The sequence below is a fragment of the Oncorhynchus mykiss genome, chromosome 17, assembly GCF_057628025.1.
Source record: "Oncorhynchus mykiss isolate SJ-2025 chromosome 17, ASM5762802v1, whole genome shotgun sequence".
Classification (NCBI taxonomy): domain Eukaryota; kingdom Metazoa; phylum Chordata; class Actinopteri; order Salmoniformes; family Salmonidae; genus Oncorhynchus; species Oncorhynchus mykiss.
The window spans coordinates 1,171,603-1,189,526 of NC_143038.1; the positions used below are offsets into that span (position 1 = coordinate 1,171,603).

Below are 17,924 nucleotides of genomic sequence, written 5' to 3' on the forward strand. Positions count from 1 at the left end.
ACTGATCTAGGATCAGCTTACTCTCGCTGGGCCGGTTTCCTGGGCACAGATTTAAGCCTGTAGACTAAAAAACATGTTCAATGGAGATTCTTCATTGGAAGTGTTTCTGTCAAGACTTGGGTTAATGTCTGTCTGGGAAAGTATGATTCCATGTATAACCTCTTGGTCGTGTTGTAATGGAGTATTGCACAATAGGAAGACCATCCCTTTTGATTTCCTCTCTCAGCTGAAGACACAAGACTCAATAACACACAAGAGAGTTAGTCCCCAAGAACCAGGCTGAAACCTCATTGATAAGGAGCCACGTTTGATTTACAGCCTTGACCTGATAAACTAGATGATAAAGGTCTATTGTTTAGGCTGCGGCCTGCAGAAATGTGGTCACGCTGTGCTTCTGTAGACACGCACGCACACACACACACACACACACAATGTTCTCTAGCTAGGTACACTCAATGCTCTAGCTAGCTACCTCCCCAGATATGCACAATGCCTCCTCCTCCAGTACAATGGGTATGTAGAACATGGCAAATAGAAACAGTGGGGGTGTGTTACCTTAGAGCGACAGTGTGTTAGCGATGTGCCATGGTGATTTGTAACCTTGACAGTATACTTCCAAAACACTGCCCTATAATACTGCTGCGAGAGGGAAGGAGAGCGAGAGAGAGGGAACAAGTAAAAAGAGAAGAGTTAGAATGAGAGCAGGAGAGAGGGAAAGAGAAGAGTTAGAATAAGAGCAGGAGAGAGGGAAAGAGAAGAGTTAGAATGAGAGCAGGAGAGAGGGAAAGAGAAGAGTTAGAATAAGAGCAGGAGAGAGGGAAAGAGAAGAGTTAGAATAAGAGCAGGAGAGAGGGAAAGAGAAGAGTTAGAATAAGAGCAGGAGAGAGGGAAAGAGAAGAGTTAGAATAAGAGCAGGAGAGAGGGAAAGAGAAGAGTTAGAATAAGAGCAGGAGAGAGGGAAAGAGAAGAGTTAGAATAAGAGCAGGAGAGAGGGAAAGAGAAGAGTTAGAATGAGAGCAGGAGAGAGGGAAAGAGAAGAGTTAGAATAAGAGCAGGAGAGAGGGAAAGAGAAGAGTTAGAATAAGAGCAGGAGAGAGGGAAAGAGAAGAGTTAGAATGAGAGCAGGAGAGAGGGAAAGAGAAGAGTTAGAATAAGAGCAGGAGAGAGGGAAAGCGAGAAGGGAGGGGGCCCGTGTGTGACAGCCGGCCCCTGATTGGTCAGACTGCAGTGTGTGTTCCCTCAGTGGGCAGAGGATTAAGCCTATCACGTGGTTCCTTTAGCTCCTTTTCACACAAACACACCCACACACCCACAGCTGTTGAAATCTCTTTCTCCTCCGCTGCGGTCGCAGCAGCCAAAGCAGCGAGAGAGTGGAGTGTGTGTGGAAGTCGAATCTGGGACTATCAGCGACTCTGTTGTCTTCAGGCAGTTCATTTTTTGGTTTGGTCCAGGACCAACATATAGGATCAACTGGAGAAGGGAGACGAAGAAGCAGTGAACGGACTGTTTTTTCTCTCTCCTTCTCTCTCTCCCTCTTTTCATCAGCGTCCCCGTGGATCTACTCTGGGATTTCTAAACGAGGCCAGGAAGTAGACATGCGTTTTGACTGGCGTTTCTATTCCAGGTTCTATCAGATTCACTGACTGAGTACAGGGGACACAATAAGGTCAGTTAGCTAAGCGTGTTTTTTTGTGTGTGTACTACTGACTTGACTATTCCTACCGAATCAAGTTTTTAAATTGGACTGAATTGAATGTGAAACCTATTTGAGCACTAAACTACGAGGTCAGTTAGCTGAAGCCCGTTTCTTTGTGTATGTTGTTGACTGTCCCTACTTCAACTACATGAGTTGACTGAACTCATTTCAATCTGTGAGCTGTGATTTGTGATTTCAAGCTGTTTGTTCAACTGCCAATTTAAGGGTGAATTCCAGGCTTCCATGATAAACACCCGTTGGTTGTGTTGCCTCTCTCTCTCTCTCTCTCAACATGCTTAGCACTGAGTCAATGGAGACTAGGTAGATTAGTTGTACTCATCAGCTAAACAGTAAGAATGCATACTGCCCAGTACACTAATATACTACCTAGAGGTCTGAAGAGTACAGCGTGTACTCTGCTTACAGTGCATCGTCAAAGTTCAAGTTGAAACGCTTAACTGTCCAGTAAGGGTTGAACGGACGTTTCTGATTGGCTTGCATGGCTCGGTTACAGCCACAATCCAACCTGGCCAGGCCTACGTAACTTAACTTCACAGCAGCCACGTCATAGATGATGTACATTACGTGGTTACACCACCATGCTTTCACTGGTAGATTATTCAGTGGGGTTTTGTGTCCTCACTTTGTTTATTTTGAAAGCGCACACACACCCCGCCCACCTACAATGTGTATGGCCACGCAGCACAGTAGATAGGTATCTATAATTAGTGTGTGGGATTGTTTCCTGGTATTGTTCCCGTACGGTCGGCAACGCGACCCAAAAGCCTCACCCTATTAATAGGGGTAATGGCTAAAAGAGAGGCCGTAGAATCCAGCAGGCATGATAACAAATAGTAGAGAGGGGATGAGGTGTGAGAGAGAGAGAGGGAAACTGTATATAGACATAATATAGCATTTGAAATGTCTCTATTCCTTTGTAATGTTTACTTTGTTTATATTGTTTATTTCACTTTTGTTTATCTGTTTCACTTGCTTTGGCAATGTTAACGTATGTTTCCCAAGCCAATAAAGCCCTTTGAATTGGGGAGGAAGAGGTGGGGACACTAGCAGGATAGCTGTCAACAGAAGAGAGGAGGGGTAAGGTGTGTAGGACTGTATGGAAAGCATTCTAATCTGTCCTCCCTGCTGGAGTTAGTTCAAGGCTAAATGTCATCCTGACATGAGGTGAGGTAACTGGAGTAATGAAGAGAGAATTCCACTATGCACATTTGTGGTTTATTCGGGCTTCCTGGATAAGCTTTAGTTTCAGTCAGTTGACCTTTCCTCAGACCACACTCTCCTCCACATAGTGACACATTATGTCTGAAGCCGTGGAAGGGGTGTGTGGCCGGCGGCGGAGCAGTAGGCCAAAGGTTGAAAGGTCGATAGGTCAGAGATTGCTGTTACTTTGCTTCAGGCAACCAGTCGAGACCAACCGGATAACAGTCACAGTCTGGTGCTCCTTAAGCAGTCTCTTGAGTCAAAACGGTATTTTGCGGTCAGCATGGTAGGCTTCCCCTGAGTAGTTTATATTTATTAATTCATTTATTTTGTTGATCAATTTGATCTGACAAAGCTTTGTCGTCTGTCAACAGAGACACAAGACTGAAATAAACTGCTTTAGGTGGTGCCTCATTGACAGTCCAATCGTGTCAGTGTTTTTTCATTTATTTTATTCTAGTTCGTGTGAGCTCACCTTTTTGACCTTTCACCCCTTAACTCTGGTTCCGAAACTAAATGTCATGCTGTGTGAAACTCCCGCCGGGTGACCCGAGTGACGGGAACATTGGGAAGGGGACAAAGGGAACATTGAGGGCTCAGGAGGGAGCGCTCTGGGAACTGGGCATCTTGTGACTGGGTACTGAGCAGGGATACTGCTGTCCTGTGTTTATCTGGGTCTGTGGTTGTGTTGTGGTTTTACGGGGAGCCTTGTGTTGTAAGCACTGACGGAAGTGTGTGTCTGTGTGTGTGAGCCTGTCTGCTGCTTCTATTGTGGTTGTGTAGATATTCAATACACGTTGGGATACCTCGTGAAAGAGGTGTGTGTGCTTAGCTAGTTCTTCTGTGGTTGTGCGGTTATTCCATTCATACTGGGGGACTTGTGTTCGTAGCAGAGGGGGAGTCTGGTGTTGTCAACACTGGGGGGTAAAGGGGGGTGAGGGGCTGTGCAACTTTATTTTGGCAACTCCACAGCTGTTAGGGATTGACCCCAGAGGATTGCAGTCATCCAGCAGGTCCTCTGTCGTTCTCACGTTCACCATGCTCTCTCTTTCTCTCTCTTTCTATGCCTTTCTCTCCCTCCCTCCCTCTTACTCTCTCACTCTTGGGATCTCATACTGTCTCTCTTCTCTGTCTCTACCTCTCTTTTGTTTACATCTGTTTCTCCCAACCAACAGGTCCCTATCAATTCACTGCTAGTGGTTTCCTACAGTATAAGGCCTGTTTCTTTTATTCTGGTCTGGTCCCTCTCTCCCTCATATCCCTACTCTGCATAGAATCTCTATCTTTCTCTCTCCCTCTCTCTCTCGTATCCCTACTCTGCATAGAATCTCTCTCCCTCTCTCCCTCGTATCCCTACTCTGCATAGAATCTCTTTCTCTCTCTCTCTCCCTCTCTCTCTCCCTCTCTCTCTCTCTCGTATCCCTACTCCCCATAGAATCTCTCTCTTTCTCTCTCTCTCCCTCTCTCTCTCTCTCGTATCCCTACTCCCCATAGAATCTCTCTCTTTCTCTCTCCCCTTTCTCTCTCGTATCCCTACTCCCCATAGAATCTCTCTCTTTCTCTCTCCCCTCTCTCTCTCGTATCCCTACTCCCCATAGAATGACATATTGGCTGTATAACTGTCAGCAGGCTGGCTATAGTCAGCAGGGTAGCTGTAGTCAGCAGGGTAGCTATAGTCAGCGGGGTAGTTGTAGTCAGCAGGGTAGCTGTAGTCCTGAGGCCTGTGTCTTTATAGTTGGATGTATAGTAGCCTGTCTGCCCTCTGCAGTTTCATTCAATAAACCAGGGCATGGCTTTGGGAAAGGAGGCATTGAATACACACACTCAATCACATACAGACACAATGATACCACACACACACACACACACACACACACACACACACACACAGAGGAGGGGGGTGTATTGAATGTGATGTTATGTAACCTTCAGGGAGAGTTGTCCAGCTGCTTTGACTTGAACAGATTCTTCTAGCTGGGATTTTATTAATGTCCATGTAAATTACAGAGTTGAGGATCAGAGGGGGAGAGGAGGGAGGGAGATGAGGGGGAGGGAGGGAGAAGGTTGGTTTGGAGTTCTGCCATAGAAGAAACATAAGTGTTCCAATGTGTGATGATTCAGCTGATAAAGAGAGTCATGTCAGCTCCAGCCAAGCCTAAGTGGAGCAGTGGCTTGATATCAAGAAGCTGATGCAATGTTGACCTTCCTAAATGTCCTACAGGTTAACATAAAAGTCTCATATACTGTAGTCCTACATTACAGTCCATATTATATTAGACAGGATAGTAAGTCTCATATACTGTAGTCCTACATTACAGTCCATATTATATTAGACAGGATAGTAAGTCTCATATACTGTAGTCCTACATTACAGTCCATATTATATTAGACAGGATAGTAAGTCTCATATACTGTAGTCCTACATTACAGTCCATGTTATATTAGACAGGATAGTAAGTCTCATATACTGTAGTCCTTCATTACAGTCCATGTTAGACAGGATATTAAGTCTCATATACTGTAGTCCTACATTACAGTCCATATTATATTAGACAGGATAGTAAGTCTCATATACTGTAGTCCTACATTACAGTCCATATTATATTAGACAGGATAGTAAGTCTCATATTCTGTAGTCCTACATTACAGTCCATATTATATTAGACAGGATAGTAAGTCTCATATACTGTAGTCCTACATTACAGTCCATGTTAGACAGGATATTAAGTCTCATACTGTAGTCCTACATTACAGTCCATGTTATATTAGACAGGATAGTAAGTCTCATATACTGTAGTCCTACATTACAGTCCATGTTAGACAGGATATTAAGTCTCATAGTGTAGTCCTACATTACAGTCCATATTATATTAGACAGGATAGTAAGTCTCATATACTGTAGTCCTACATTACAGTCCATATTATATTAGACAGGATAGTAAGTCTCATATACTGTAGTCCTACATTACAGTCCATGTTATATTAGACAGGATAGTAAGTCTCATATACTGTAGTCCTTCATTACAGTCCATGTTAGACAGGATATTAAGTCTCATACTGTAGTCCTACATTACAGTCCATATTATATTAGACAGGATAGTAAGTATTATATACTGTAGTCCTACATTACAGTCCATATTAGACAGGATAGTAAGTCTCATATACTGTAGTCCTTCATTACAGTCCATGTTAGACAGGATAGTAAGTCTCATATACTGTAGTCCTAAATTACAGTCCATATTAGACAGGATAGTAAGTCTCATATACTGTAGTCCTACATTACAGTCCATATTATATTAGACAGGATAGTAAGTCTCATATTCTGTAGTCCTACATTACAGTCCATATTATATTAGACAGGATAGTAAGTCTCATATACTGTAGTCCTACATTACAGTCCATATTATATTAGACAGGATAGTAAGTCTCATATACTGTAGTCCTACATTACAGTCCATATTATATTAGACAGGATAGTAAGTATTATATACTGTAGTCCTACATTACAGTCCATATTAGACAGGATAGTAAGTCTCATATACTGTAGTCCTTCATTACAGTCCATGTTAGACAGGATAGTAAGTCTCATATACTGTAGTCCTAAATTACAGTCCATATTAGACAGGATAGTAAGTCTCATATACTGTAGTCCTACATTACAGTCCATATTATATTAGACAGGATAGTAAGTCTCATATTCTGTAGTCCTACATTACAGTCCATATTATATTAGACAGGATAGTAAGTCTCATATACTGTAGTCCTACATTACAGTCCATATTATATTAGACAGGATAGTAAGTCTCATATACTGTAGTCCTACATTACAGTCCATATTATATTAGACAGGATAGTAAGTCTCATATACTGTAGTCCTACATTACAGTCCATATTATATTAGACAGGATAGTAAGTCTCATATACTGTAGTCCTTCATTACAGTCCATGTTAGACAGGATAGTAAGTCTCATATACTGTAGTCCTACATTACAGTCCATATTATATTAGACGGGATATTAAGTCTCATATACTGTAGTCCTACATTACAGTCCATATTATATTAGACAGGATATTAAGTCTCATATACTGTAGTCCTACATTACAGTACATATTATATTAGACAGGATAGTAAGTCTCATATACTGTAGTCCTACATTACAGTCCATATTATATTAGACAGGATAGTAAGTCTCATATACTGTAGTCCTACATTACAGTCCATATTATATTAGACAGGATAGTAAGTCTCATATACTGTAGTACTTCATTACAGTCCATGTTAGACAGGATAGTAAGTCTCATATACTGTAGTCCTACATTACAGTCCATATTATATTAGACAGGATAGTAAGTCTCATATACTGTAGTCCTTCATTACAGTCCATGTTAGACAGGATAGTAAGTCTCATATACTGTAGTCCTAAATTACAGTCCATATTAGACGGGATAGTAAGTCTCATATACTGTAGTCCTACATTAAAGTCCATATTACACAGGATATTAAGTCTCATACTGTAGTCCTAAATTACAGTCCATATTAGACAGGATAGTAAGTCTCATATACTGTAGTCCTACATTACAGTCCATATTATATTAGACAGGATAGTAAGTCTCATATACTGTAGTCCTACATTACAGTCCATATTAGACAGGATAGTAAGTCTCATATACTGTAGTCCTAAATTACAGTCCATATTAGACAGGATAGTAAGTCTCATATACTGTAGTCCTTCATTACAGTCCATATTAGACAGGATATTAAGTCTCATATACTGTAGTCCTACATTACAGTCCATATTATATTAGACAGGATAGTAAGTCTCATATACTGTAGTCCTACATTACAGTCCATATTATATTAGACGGGATATTAAGTCTCATATACTGTAGTCCTACATTACAGTCCATATTATATTAGACAGGATATTAAGTCTCATATACTGTAGTCCTACATTACAGTCCATATTATATTAGACAGGATAGTAAGTCTCATATACTGTAGTCCTACATTACAGTCCATATTAGATAGGATATTAAGTCTCATATACTGTAGTCCTACATTACAGTCCATATTATATTAGACAGGATAGTAAGTCTCATATACTGTAGTCCTACATTACAGTCCATGTTATATTAGACGGGATATTAAGTCTCATATACTGTAGTCCTAAATTACAGTCCATATTAGACAGGATAGTAAGTCTCATATACTGTAGTCCTAAATTACAGTCCATATTAGACAGGATAGTAAGTCTCATATACTGTAGTCCTAAATTACAGTCCATATTAGACAGGATAGTAAGTCTCATATACTGTAGTCCTTCATTACAGTCCATATTAGACAGGATAGTAAGTCTCATATACTGTAGTCCTACATTACAGTCCATATTAGACAGGATAGTAAGTCTCATATACTGTAGTCCTACATTACAGTCCATATTATATTAGACAGGATAGTAAGTCTCATATACTGTAGTCCTGCATTACAGTCCATATTATATTAGACATGATATTAAGTCTCATATACTGTAGTCCTACATTACAGTCCATATTATATTAGACATGATATTAAGTCTCATATACTGTAGTCCTACATTACAGTCCATATTATATTAGACAGGATAGTAAGTCTCATATACTGTAGTCCTTCATTACAGTCCATATTATATTAAACAGGATATTAAGTCTCATATACTGTAGTCCTACATTACAGTCCATATTATATTAGACAGGATAGTAAGTCTCATATACTGTAGTCCTTCATTACAGTCCATATTATATTAGACAGGATATTAAGTCTCATATTGTCTATTTAAATTGCAGCGTGGGAAACCCTGCTGTAGGATGCACTATTGGCCTTATTTGGCTCTACTGTTGTCATGACAATGTTGTAAACTCGTTAACGCATGTCATCCCCATAAGCCATTCCCCTCTCAGGGTCACAAGTGTCAGCTCATTGGTCAGCTGGGCATGGCATCGGAATGTCCAGCATGCACTTGTCTCCGGTGTCATGGTGATGGCCTATTTGGTCAGACTATCAAACAACCTGTCACTACATTGGCTTTGAATCTATGTCGTCTTTCACTTGTAATAGTCTTTTTTATATACTAACTGACTGGTACTATGTACACACATGATATACCTACTGGAGTTTGGCTCAAACATGTAATGTACCTACAGACAGACTGGTACTATGTACACACATGATATACCTACTGGAGTTTGGCTCAAACATGTAATGTACCTACAGACAGACTGGTACTATGTACACACATGATATACCTACTGGAGTTTGGCTCAAACATGTAATGTACCTACAGACAGACTGGTACTATGTACACACATGATATACCTACTGGAGTTTGGCTCAAACATGTAATGTACCTACAGACAGACTGGTACTATGTACACACATGATATACCTACTGGAGTGTGGCTCAAACATGTAATGTACCTACAGACAGACTGGTACTATGTACACACATGATATACCTACTGGAGTGTGGCTCAAACATGTAATGTACCTACAGACAGACTGGTACTATGTACACACATGATATACCTACTGGAGTTTGTCTCAAACATGTAATGTACCTACAGACAGACTGGTACTATGTACACACATGATATACCTACTGGAGTTTGTCTCAAACATGTAATGTACCTACAGACAGACTGGTACTATGTACACACATGATATACCTACTGGAGTTTGGCTCAAACATGTAATGTACCTACAGACAGACTGGTACTATGTACACACATGATATACCTACTGGAGTGTGGCTCAAACATGTAATGTACCTACAGACAGACTGGTACTATGTACACACATGATATACCTACTGGAGTGTGGCTCAAACATGTAATGTACCTACAGACAGACTGGTACTATGTACACACATGATATACCTACTGGAGTGTGGCTCAAACATGTAATGTACCTACAGACAGACTGGTACTATGTACATTAGCTCTTTGAGGGAAATGTATTAATAGTGTCTTACAATAAAGTCATAAAGCGATCATTAATCTTGCTTTGTGTCCATACAAGGTCCCCTACTGTAAGTTAAAACTATTATAGCACCACAGAGAGGAACTTGCAGGGGGCTGAAGTAACCACTGTCGTGTCTTTGGCATTATTAAAGTGAAGACTTATTTCATCAAATCAAATCTCTGTAATTATTATTACATGATTAAACTAACTTACTCATGTAAATATAATTAACCATTGTGACGCACTGGTGGGGTTTATATCCGGAACAGCAGAAAAGGGCTGTCCCATGATGCCAGATCAATGTCTATGCTCATGGGGCAGGCCAATGACTTTAAAGGGAATTGGATTCTCTTTCATTAAACCGTTTTTAAAATCACATTACATAATTTCACAAATAGTTTCATCTTTACTCATTCATTTTATACCATAATTAGATGCGATACACATAACGGAGACTCTTGTATAAACAGAGTTATGGTAATGTGGCTGTATTGTCTCTCATGAGGTCACAAACATTACACAAAATGGACCGGTCGTAGCTGGCTTCTCCACTGACCGTTTACACATTCTCCAAAACATGGACATTGTTCAGTTCTCAAGTTCTATGATGTAGTTCATTTGTTCTACTGTGAAACTCTCTCTCTCTATACTGCATGAGGGAGAGAGTCTCCTTCAGGAATTTACGACCTAAAATAACAGAACCTGGGTGTAAGAGGGAGAGAGGGGGAAGGAACTTGCTATACCCAAAGAGGGCCACGTCATGACACCACAAGTCTATGCAGTCCCATTGAAAAACACACACTGGGTCGGGTCCAGACTACAGAGTAGCCCAGAGCTGTGCGTTGTTCAACACACTGGGTCGGGTCCAGACTACAGAGTAGCCCAGAGCTGTGCGTTGTGGCTCTTAATCTGCAACATCTTGTTAAGTTCCATTAGACCTGAAGGAGCAGCTTAGCAACGCAGAGCAGCAAAGAAAATAATCTACCTTCTCTCCCTCCATCCCTCTATTCCTCCATCCCTAACTCCCTCCCTTGTTCAAATCCAAGGGATAGAGGACTTGGGCAAAAAGAGAAAGGAAGGGAAAGAGACAGGGAGAAAATAAAGAAAGGGAGAGAGAGTGAGACTGCAGGTACAGTAGATCTTTCTCTGCTGCTAGGGTAACCCTCTTAAGTGGCCTGCGGTCATGTGACTGGAGTGATTGGTAAACAATCCCAGCTGTAGAGGTCTCTCGCTTTCTCGCTCAATTCAATTCAATGTTTTTTATTGTCATGGGAAACATATGTTTACATTCTCTCTTTCTGTCTCTGTCTGTCTGTGTGTGAAAACAGTTCCAGCTGTAGTGGTCGCTCTCTGTTGGGTGGAAACCTCAAGCCATCTGGTTGAGGCCAGCCTGCTCTCTACCCCTCCCATCTCCAATACTGCCCCTCCCATCTCCAATACTGCCCCTCCCATCTCCAATACTGCCCCTCCCATCTCCAATACTGCCCCTCCCATCTCCAATACTGCCCCTCCCATCTCTAATACTGCCCCTCCCATCTCTAATACTGCCCCTCCCATCTCTAATACTGCCCCTCCCATCTCTAATACTGCCCCTCCCATCTCTAATACTGCCCCTCCCATCTCTAATACTGCCCCTCCCATCTCTAATACTGCCCCTCCCATCTCTAATACTGCCCCTCCCATCTCCAATACTGCCCCTCCCATCTCCAATACTGCCCCTCCCATCTCCAATACTGCCCCTCCCATCTCTAATACTGCCCCTCCCATCTCTAATACTGCCCCTCCCATCTCCAATACTGCCCCTCCCATCTCCAATACTGCCCCTCCCATCTCCAATACTGCCCCTCCCATCTCCAATACTGCCCCTCCCATCTCTAATACAAGGCTTAACCTAAAGGTGATCTGCATGCTTCCCATCTGGACCGGTTCATGTATATATTCTGACTACATTTTGTGACGTTTTGGTCTTCGGCAACAGTTGTTTTTTCCCAGCTGTTTGTACACAAACTATTTTTCTCGAGGCAGGCCGAAGAGAAATACTGCACGGAACATTTTAGTCACATGTAGAATTGGGTGACTAAGATCTCCTCGGCAGAACCGTCAAAATAAATGACAGTTCTTGAGTTATCTTAGATGAATTCAGACTATTTTGAGGAAGTGTATACTGGCTACGGCATTTCAAGATGGACAAACGGTATTGCCGCTTTTTGCTTTTTCAAGCGTAGGTCTTTGAAGAGAGTATGTGAGCACACTCTCCTCGGCGCCAGCTGAACCGAAGCATTCGGAAGCCTTTAACCTCCACAGCCACGCCGCAAAGCAACCTGGGAGATGGTTTCTTACACTCTCTGTCAATTCATACCGTCATTAAATCCACGGCCCTTTTGCAGACGTTGTTGTGCTCTCTCCTTCATTTGGCACGGCAACAAGTGGTTCAGAAGAGTCAATAACACATGACGTACTATAGTTGTTTCCAACTGTTGTGTGTTGTCATGCCAACTGGAACAGGGTGAGGCAACAGTCAGGGGAATGTATTCACTAACCCAGTCATGACCCTGATGGGCTAACAAAATATGAGTCTTTCTCTCTCTCGTTCGCTTTGTTTGTCTTTCTTTCCCGCTCTGGAGCACGTTCCGTATAGATAACAGTGTGTGTGTGTGTGCGTACGATGGAAACAAAAATCTGTCCAGAGTCAGAGCGGGTCCTGACTCCTGTTGCTGGCGTCAGATCGTTGACCAATCAGAGAGCAACGTTTCCCACAGCAGACGACCTGATAAGATGAGCATCCTCTTCCTGCTTGGCAGACACGTTGCTGTTGTTTCCTCTCTGTCCGTCTGTCCCCTGTGGGACATGTCACTGTCACCTGTTATCCTGTACGTCTGTCTGTTTATCTCTCTGTTTGAAGAGTAATGTCATAGGAATGGCTTCTTCAGAAAAGGTCATGGTCAAGTGAATTGACTTTGTATTGACACTTGACCTGGGGCTCTGCATACTCATGTCTCACTGTCTGTTTAGCATGCAGTTTGGTTAAAGTGACTGTTGCTGTTCAGAGGATTTCACTTATTTTGCAGTGATAGTCCTCTTTGACTTGTCTGTTTGCCACTAGTTTGGATGCCTTTTAGTTGGGACCGTTGTTGCCCACAGGAATAGACTTAGTTTGTGTGCATTCATAACTTGGGGCTCTGCATCTGTGCTCAATAGTAGTTTGCAACAGGACTTAAAACTATTGTTTTCCCACAGTCTGGTAAATGAGTCTTCTGCAGAATAAATGTTCCCTTTGGGGTGATAAACCTTTCCACCACTACATGGGAAGTTGGGAACTACATGTTCTGGACTTGTTTTTCAACATATCTGTCCTATTTCCATTGTTTTTCAACATATCTGTCCTATTTCCATTGTTTTTCAACATATCTGTCCTATTTCCATTGTTTTTCAACATATCTGTCCCATTTCCATTGTTTTTCAACATATCTGTCCCATGTCCATTGTTTTTCAACATATCTGTCCCATTTCCATTGTTTTTCAACATATCTGTCCCATTTCCATTGTTTTTCAACATATCTGTCCCATTTCCATTGTTTTTCAACATATCTGTCCCATTTCCACTGTTTCTCAACATATCTGTCCCATTTCCATTGTTTTTCAACATATCTGTCCTATTTCCATTGTTTTTCAACATATCTGTCCTATTTCCATTGTTTTTCAACATATCTGTCCCATTTCCATTGTTTTTCAACATATCTGTCCCATGTCCATTGTTTTTCAACATATCTGTCCCATTTCCATTGTTTTTCAACATATCTGTCCCATTTCCATTGTTTTTCAACATATATGTCATATTTCCATTGTTTCTCAACATATCTGTCCCATTTCCATTGTTTTTCAGCATATCTGTCCCATTTCCATTGTGAAACATATCTGTCCCATTTCCATTGTGAAACATATCTGTCCCATTTCCATTGTTTCTCAACATATCTGTCCCATTTCCATAGTTTTTCAACATATCTGTCCCATTTCCATTGTTTTTCAACATATCTGACCCATTTCCATTGTTTTTCAACATATCTGTCATATTTCCATTGTTTCTCAATATATCTGTCCCATTTCCATTGTTTTTCAACATATCTGTCCCATTTCCATTGTTTTTCAACATATCTGTCCCATTTCCATTGTTTTTCAACATATCTGTCCCATTTCCATTGTTTTTCAACATATCTGTCCTATTTCCATTGTTTTTCAACATATCTGTCCTATTTCCAATGTTTTTCAACATATCTGTCCTATTTCCATTGTTTTTCAACATATCTGTCCTATTTCCATTGCGTCTTTTAGTTTAGTTCAGTGTAAAACCGCTGTCACACAAAGCAATTTGGACACAATTACTGTTGCAGTTACAGGATGCAAGTGACATTTTCTCAAGCAACTTGAATGATGCATGATGCAACTCAAACTGTCAGATCTCTATTCTAAATCTCTCCCTCTCTCCCTCGTTCCAGTGAGAAGCTGAGCTCGATCAGAGGAGCGTAGGAAGCAGGCATGAGCGCAGGAGGCCATCACGCCGTGGTGACCACCCCTCCCACGCCCAGCGGCGGTGGAGGAACCGGTGGTCCTAAGGAACGATACTTTGACCGCATCGACCCCAACGATCCCGAGTACCTGAGAGAGAGGAACATGTCACCTGACCTCAGACAGGACTTCAATATGATGGAACAGAAGAAGAGAGTCACACAGATACTACAGAGTCCTGTAAGTAGGAGAGAGAAAGAGGGTGGGGGGGGGGAGTCACACAGATACTACAGAGTCCTGTAAGTGTGGGGGGGGGGGGGGGGTAGAGAGGAGAGTCACACAGATACTACAGAGTCCTGTAAGTAGGAGAGGGGGGGTAGAGAGGAGAGTCACACAGATACTACAGAGTCCTGTAAGTAGGAGAGGGGGGGTAGAGAGGAGAGTCACACAGATACTACAGAGTCCTGTAAGTGAGGAGTAGGACTGTGGGGGGGGGGGGAACAGAGGTGCATCTGGCCTGAAGCTCATTTTGACATCAAGAGGACAATTGACATTGTTCACCAGTTGTTGGGAATTGGACATTCTGTCTGTGAATGAGAGTTCCCCTGCTTTTCTGCCGGCGGCTGCCATGTCAAACCCCTTGGGGGATAACACACTGACGTTGTAACGGAGACCACAGCAACACTCCAGCAGGCAGCAGACTGTTTCAGCCCAGCAGACGCAACATTACTGCCACAGATTCTATCTAGCCCTGCAACATACAGAATGCCCTCTGCTGTTATCTGTCAACTCTGTAGTCTGTTCTCCAAGCCCCTAAATCACTCAGATACACCTGCTTGTTTACCTGCAGGTATTGACTCAAGGCAGGACATGTCTGTAGCTCAGGTTCATAGCTTTTGGCTGAGTGTGTGTGCGTGCGTCTGTGTGTGTGTGTGTGTGTCCGAGTGTGTGTGTGTGTGTGTGTGTGTGTGTGTCCGAGTGTGTGCGTGCGTGCGTCCGAGTGTGTGCATGCGTGCGTCCGTGCGTCCGAGTGTGTGTGTGCGTGCGTCCGAGTGTGTGTGTGCGTGCGTCCGAGTGTGTGTGTGCGTGCGTCTGAGTGTGTGTGTGTGTCCGAGTGTGTGTGTGCGTGCGTCCGTGTGTGTGTGTGTGTGTGTGTGTGTGCGTGCGTCCGAGTGTGTGTGTGTGTGTGTGTGTGTGTGCGTGCGAGTGTGTGTGTGTGTGTGCGTCCGAGTGTGTGTGTGTGTGCGTCCGAGTGTGTGTGTGTGCGTCCGAGTGTGTGTGTGTGCGTCCGTGCGTGTGTGTGCGTCCGTGTGTGTGTGTGTGTGTGCGCTGGTGTAGCCGTGTTCTATTTAAAGCGTTAAATGGGATCCACATTCAACACATGCCACCGCGGGGTCTTTGGCGCGCTTTTATACCAGCTGTCGAGAGATCAGGAGACGAGCACAGAGTCTCTCTGCTTTAAACTTCACCGGTGTGTTTAGTGTGTGTGTGTCTTTTGTCTGAAAATGTCTATGTTGAAGGGTTGTAAATGTGTGTGTGTGTGTGTGTGTGTGTGCCTGCCTACGTGAGTATGTGCGTACATGTAACTGGGTGTGTGGTTTTGTTTTGATTGTGTGTGAGCCACAGCCTAAACCTATGAACTAATGACAGGTGATGTCCCGGAGGGCATATTGTTGTCATCTGTCTCATGTGGGTTAGCTGGTTCCAACACTAGTGTAACACTACTCTATCACAACAACAATAAACATCTCCCTCCAGCACTCTGCCTTTCCATCTCTTTCTTTCTCTCTCTCTCTCTCCTTTCTCTCTCTTTCTCTCACCCTCTCTCTTTCTCTCCCTCTTCTTTTTCTCTCACCCTCTTTCTCTCTCTCTCTCCCTCATTCTCTCTCCCCCTCTATTCTCTTTCTCTCCCTCTCCCTGCATTCTCTCTCTCTATTTCTTGTCCTCTCTCTCCCTCCCTCGCTCTCTCTCTGAACATGGGGTTAGTTTATTGTGTTACCAGTGTGTTTCAGGGGAGAGCGATGTCAGCTCATGTTTTCTCGAGACAGCCCATGAGAGAGACTATATTTAAAGACTGATCTAGACCAGAAGGAACTAACCAGTTTGCTGAGCACAGCTGACTGGCTGTCTAGTGCTGCAGGCATAGTGCTATGTACACAATACCATATGGATAGAAGCTGGTGTTTTCTGTAAGATGGAGGCTTGTTGTTGTTGTAATCAGATCACAATTGTAAGCAGTGTGTGTGCTGTTGGGTTGTGTATATTTACTGCTACTGCGGTTTGGGAGAAGGAAGCAGTGTGTGTGCTGTTGGGTTGTGTATATTTACTGCTACTGCGGTTTGGGAGAAGGAAGCAGTGTGTGTGCTGTTGGGTTGTGTATATTTACTGCTACTGAGGTTTGGGAGAAGGAAGCAGTGTGTGTGCTGTTGGGTTGTGTATATTTACTGCTACTGCGGTTTGGGAGAAGGAAGCAGTGTGTGTGCTGTTGGGTTGTGTATATTTACTGCTACTGCGGTTTGGGAGAAGGAAGCAGACTTTTATTTCTTCTTCTCAGACTTAAAATGACTGGATAATTTATAGAGCCTCCCTGATTCCAAACCCCTGTGAGAGGAGAGGAAGTGTTTCATCCATGCTTTCTTTCTGTTGATGTTCTCTTTATAACTTTTAACATCTCGTTCTAAAGAACATTAGAAAAGCAACGTTTTTATGTTTTGGTTTATTTACTTTATCTCAACGTTGCCTAGCTAGCTTTTGGTTTGGCATTTACGTTATCTCAACGTTGCCTAGCTAGCTTTTGGTTTGGCATTTACGTTATCTCAACTTTGCCTAGCTAGCTTTTGGTTTGGCATTTACGTTATCTCAACTTTGCCTAGATAGCTTTTGGTTTGGGATTTAGGTTATAGAGCAATATTGCTTAGATGACTTGTGTGCTGACATTTACATTATCTTTCAATGAGAGACCGAGAAGAAGAGAGAGACAGAGACAGAGATAAAAAGAGAAAAATAGAGAGATACAGAGAGTGAGAGACAGATTTCAGCTGCACATTCAAGATGATGCTGTACTGAAGTATTGATGTTAGGTGTTGTGTCTTTGCCATCATTAAACTGAAGACTTATTTATCAAATAACTCTAATTATTATTACGCGATTAAACTGATTAATCATGTAACTAATTATTATTACACGATTAAACTGATAAATCATGTAACTAATTATTATTACGCGATTAAACTGATTAATCATGTAACTGTAATTATTATTATGCGATTAAACTGATTAATCATGTAACTGTAATTATTATTACGCGATTAAACTGAATCATGTAACTGTAATTATTATTACGCGATTAAACTGATTAATCATGTAACTGTAATTATTATTACGCGATTAAACTGAATCATGTAACTGTAATTATTATTACACGATTAAACTGATTAATCATATAACTGTAATTATTATTATTACGCGATTAAACTGATTAATCATGTAACTGTAATTAACTAGGAA

At 42.1% G+C, this 17,924-nt stretch overlaps 1 protein-coding gene across 18 annotated transcripts in view; it reads left to right on the plus strand.

Annotated features, from left to right (window-relative positions):
* Positions 1-17,924, plus strand: part of LOC110485619 (gamma-adducin) — a 144,128-nt gene that overhangs the window by 94,757 nt on the left and 31,447 nt on the right. For 12 of the 18 annotated variants that reach the window (XM_090204371.1, XM_090204366.1, XM_090204377.1 and 9 more), the window contains one exon: positions 14,408-14,657. In XM_090204371.1, coding sequence (XP_090060497.1) covers positions 14,448-14,657 — 210 coding nt within the window. In that variant the 5' untranslated portion in view covers positions 14,408-14,447. Of the gene's footprint in view, positions 1-643; positions 1,667-14,407; positions 14,884-17,924 lie in introns of those variants that run through there. The other 6 variants (XM_090204362.1, XM_090204372.1, XM_090204373.1 and 3 more) reach the window with 3 other exon arrangements.